The sequence below is a fragment of the Cephus cinctus genome, unplaced genomic scaffold (assembly GCF_000341935.2).
Source record: "Cephus cinctus unplaced genomic scaffold, Ccin1 Ccin1_scaffold3417, whole genome shotgun sequence".
Lineage (NCBI taxonomy): Eukaryota > Metazoa > Arthropoda > Insecta > Hymenoptera > Cephidae > Cephus > Cephus cinctus.
The window spans coordinates 1,900-6,409 of NW_014334586.1; the positions used below are offsets into that span (position 1 = coordinate 1,900).

General features: G+C 62.9%; 1 protein-coding gene across 1 annotated transcript; it reads left to right on the forward strand.

Moving 5' to 3' along the window:
- Positions 1–3,108: 3,108 nt before the first annotated feature.
- LOC107274596 lies at positions 3,109–3,715 on the forward strand (the record flags this gene model as incomplete). The annotated part of the gene is made up of 1 exon (XM_015753860.1): positions 3,109–3,715. A coding segment is annotated over exon 1 (607 nt), but the record flags the coding sequence as incomplete, so codon positions are not given.
- Between the last annotated feature and the right edge of the window lie 795 nt (positions 3,716–4,510).

The window sequence follows — 4,510 nt, forward strand, 5'->3', positions numbered from 1 at the left end:
CCCCCCCCCCCGTTCTGCGGCAGTGAGCATTACGCTCCCTAGGAAGGGAGGGGGCACTTACGCTGAGGCGCTTGCCAAAGCGAAGTGCAGCATCTCTCTTGAGGAAATGGGGATTGCCGGTGTACGATCGAGAAGGGCGGCAACGGCGGGACTTGTTCTCGAAATCACTAGCCCTGAAGGGGCTGAAAAAGCGGACAGGCTAGCCACTAGGCTTAAAGAGGTGATTGGAAATGACGCGAGGATACTCCGCCCGGTAAAGATGGCGGAGATTAGGGTTAGGGACCTCGATGACTCGTGCTCGACAGAAGAGGTTAGGGGTGCCATCCACAAAGTGGGTGGTGGGGAACCCCAATCCATCAGGGTTGGGGCCATCAGGCGTACTGATGGGGGAATGGGGACGGTGTGGGCGCGGTGCACTGCGTCGTGCGCCAGGAAGCTGGTGGCGGAGGGGCGGATAAGGGTTGGTTGGGTCTCGGCGAGAGTCGATGCCCTTCCGGCACGTCCGCTCCAATGCTTCCGGTGCCTGGAATTCGGACACGTAAGGGACGCATGTTGGAGCGTCCGGGATAGGTCCGGGTGCTGTTACGTGTGCGGGCAAGAGGGACACCGGGCAAATCGTTGCACGGCTGAGGCTTTCTGCACTGTGTGTGCGGATAGAGGGAGTCCTGCGCCGCATAGACTAGGGGGAAAGGGGTGCATCGCCCCTAAGAGAGGGGAAGGAAAGAGGGGGGCGGCCGAGCGCCCCACGGCTGCTGCGGAGCACCCACCCAATGAGGTGAGGGCGGCGGCACGGGAGGGTGGGGATGTTGCCCCGATGGAGGCTACTGCCTGCTTATGGCCCAGGAATTGGTGCTGCAGGTTAACTTAAATCATGCCCGCCGTGCTCAGGACCTATTTATCCAGAGCATGGCGGGCATGAAAGTGGGATTGGGTATCGCTGCCGAAACCTATGCTGTTCCCGCCCACTCGGACTGGGTGGCCAGCAGGGGGGGGGGCGGTGGCGATAGTTCGAGGGAGGGGTGCACCCCCCCTAACAACCATTCATAGGGGGGAGGACTATGTCATGGTGGACGGGGGGACGGTCTCGGTGGTGGGGCTCTATGCTCCCCTAAGCCGCCCCCTGGAACAATCTGAAGGCTTGCTGGACCGTGTGGGGGCGATGGTGTCACGTCGCTCTCGCGGTCCAGTCATTGTCGCAGGGGATTTCAATGCGTCCTCCCCACGCTGGGGAGCCGCTCGGAAGAATGCTAGGGGTGTGGCGGTCCTTGACTGGGCGGCCGCCCTGGGGCTGGTGCTTCTTAACCGAGGAGGGGGGGGGGGTTAGTACGTTCGATGGGTGGCAGGGTGAGTCTGTGGTGGACCTAACCTGGGCCAGCGCTGCCGCCGCCTGCGGGATTGAGGGGTGGGCGGTGGTCGAGGGGCTTGAAACCCTCTCGGACCACCGTTACATCACAATGAGGTTGGTTCCCCCTCCTGGTGGGGGGCATCGTCGTCCCTCTGGTCCCCGGGCGGGGGGCGGGGTGTGGTGCCAGGGGCGGCTAGACGAGGATCGCCTCCGGACTGCTCTGCTCGCGGGCTGTTGGGGGGCTACTCCGACGGGACCGATTACGGACGTGGAGAGGGAGGCGGGGTAGCTGGTCCGGTGCGTGGCACGTGCGTGTAGTGTCGCTATGCCTTGGGCTGGCCCCCCCCCCTCCCGCCAAGGGGCGGTATATTGGTGGTCCCGGGAGCTTGCCGAGATGAGGGGGGAGTGCTCCCGGGCCCGCCGGTGTTTTCTCAGGTCCCGTCCGAGAGATACCAGAGATTTGGAGGGGGAGAAGGTTCTATATAATGAATATAGGACCCGGGTCGTAGAGCCACGAGAGATTTGGAGGGGGAGAGGGTGCTGTATAATGAATATAGGACCCGAGTCTTGGCATTTCAGGCTGCAATCCGGGAGGCTAAGGCCCGGGCATGGGCGGACCTTCTGTCCTCCCTAGACAGGAACCCATGGGGGCGCCCTTATAAAATGATAACCGGGAAGCTACGACGGGCGCCCCCGGCTGTGGACTTTTTGGAACCCCGGGCCTTGGAGAGGATTGTTGATGCCCTCTTCCCCTCGTCGGGAGGGGACGTCGGGGCGATGGGGGATGGGTATGGGGCGACACACCCTGACCCGGTTCCCTCCCCCCCCTTTGGGGACCGGGAATGGCTGGATGCCGTCAGAAGGCTTGGCGCTCGTCGAGTGGCGCCGGGCCCTGACGGCATTCCTGGCAAAATCTGGGCGATAGCCCACGGGGTGATCGGTGACCGGATGAGGCGGCTAATTGATGGCTGCCTCAGTAAGGGAGCCTTCCCCTGTGGATGGAAGGGGGGCCGAATGGTCCTCCTCCACAAGGATGGCAGACCGGCGGGGAGTCCCTCCTCGTATCGTCCTCTCTGTGTGCTCGATGAGGCGGGTAAGCTGTTGGAGAGGGTGATTGCGGCGCGCCTTGTTGGGCACTTGGAGCTGATGGGGCCGGATCTCTCTGCGGAGCAGTACGGCTTCCGTGGAGGCCGGTCGACGCTGGACGCTGTCCGGCGTGTCCGGGACCTCACGTGGGAGGTTGCCTCCTGGGGGGGGGGGGGGGCTGTCAGTATTGACATAGTCAACGCCTTTAGCACCCTCCCCGGGGCGGCCATTAGGGGGGCCATGGAGTACCATGCGGTGCCCCCCTATATTAGGAGGTTGATCGGGTCCTACCTGCAAGGGAGGACGATAGGGTACCGGGATGGGGAGGGGGTCTCCCACTCGAGGGACGTCGTGTGTGGGGTCCCGCAGGGGTCGGTGCTCGGGCCGACTCTGTGGGCGCTCGCATACGACGCGGTGCTGCGTGTTGGTCTGCCGGTCGGCGTGTGTTACGCGGATGACACGCTGGTCTTCGCCGGCGAAACCTCGTGGGAGAGGGCCGTTCGGCTGGCGGAGATTGGTGTGGCACGTGTTGTCATGGCGATCCGCGCCCTTGGTCTGCGGGTTCCTCCGCAGAAGACGGAGGCCATGTGGAGTGCCACGATCGGAAGCGGAGCGGCCCGCCGCCTGGGGGGGCGCGGATCGGGATCGGGGAGGCTCAGGTGGGGATCGGGGAAACTATGAGGTACCTTGGTCTCACCCTGGACAGCCATTGGAGCTTCAGGGCTCATTTTGAGGGGCTAGGGCCGCGGGTAGAGGGGGCGGCGGCGGTTATGGCGCGGCTGCTCCCCAATCTCGGCGGACCCAGAGAGGAGGTGCGTCGCCTGTATGTCGGGGTCGTGCGGTCCATGATTTTATATGGATCTCCAATATGGGCAGGAGAACTCACGGCTGGTCGCCGCAGCTGGGCGAAGGTTGAGGGTGTCCAGAGGCGACTGGCCGTGAGGATTGTGAGAGGGTACCGCACGATCTCCGCAAGGGCGGCGTTGGTGCTGGCGAGGGTGATGCCCTTTGACCTCCAAGCGAAGATGGAGGCGCGGGTATATTGGAAAATACGGGAGGGCTGTGGAGGTTCCGGAGGTGACCCCTTGCCAGAGCAGGAGATAAGAGCCCTTAGGCTCCAGGCCCGGCAGGACACTCTGGCCGAGTGGAGGAGAGGGCTGGAGGAAAGCTCCAGCCATCGAACTGTCGGGGCGATCCTGACCAACTGGGATGGTTGGCTGGGGCGCGGCTGGGGAAGGTTATCCTTCCGCCTCACGCAGGTGCTCACCGGGAATGGGTGCTTCGGTGAGTACCTGCACCGAATTGGTAGGGAGGAGATGGCATGTTGCCATCACTGCGGAGCCGACCGGGACACTGCGCAACACACCCTTGAGGTGTGCCCTGCCTTTCGGCAGGGAGCGCGGTGTCCTGCTCGGGGTGATAGGGGAGGACCTCTCGCTGCCCACCGTCGTTAATAGGATGGTGGGCGGTGAGGGAGCATGGAATGCGGTGGCCTGCTTCTGTGAGACGGTTGTCTCGCAGAAGGAGGCCGCCGAAAGGGACCGCGAGCGAGCGGATCCCTTAGGGAGGGGCCGGGCGGGAGGGAGGGGTCGCCGAAGAAGGCGTGCCCCTCCCCCGCCTGGAGAAGGACACAGACGGCGAAGTGGGGACTTTGCAGGCATGGCACGTAGCCTGTGTGGAGGGGGCGGCGTGGGGAGTGACCCCATCACGCCGCCAGATGTGATGGCTCCCGCTAAGGGGACAGAGAGGGGCCACGAGGCACGGGTAGGGGCGTCCTGGTAGAGTTCATATGAGATCCCGGGGCCCCCCTGTGCAGCCAAGGGAGAGTTACCGTGGGGGTTTTAGTGGGTAAGAATCCCACAATACCCCGGCTCCCTCCTCCAGCGAGCTGGGGTGTCTTTTGAAGATTTCCCCCACGTAAAAAAAAAAAAAGGACATCGCCTGAGCCAGTACCGAAAAAGATAAAAAAGAATATGACAGCCTACGAAGCAGCCATGCTTGAATTGCAAATGGAAAAAATGGAATAAAAAAAAGTTTCATTTATTGAAATGAGAGCAAGAAATCCACAAGTTTTTCGAA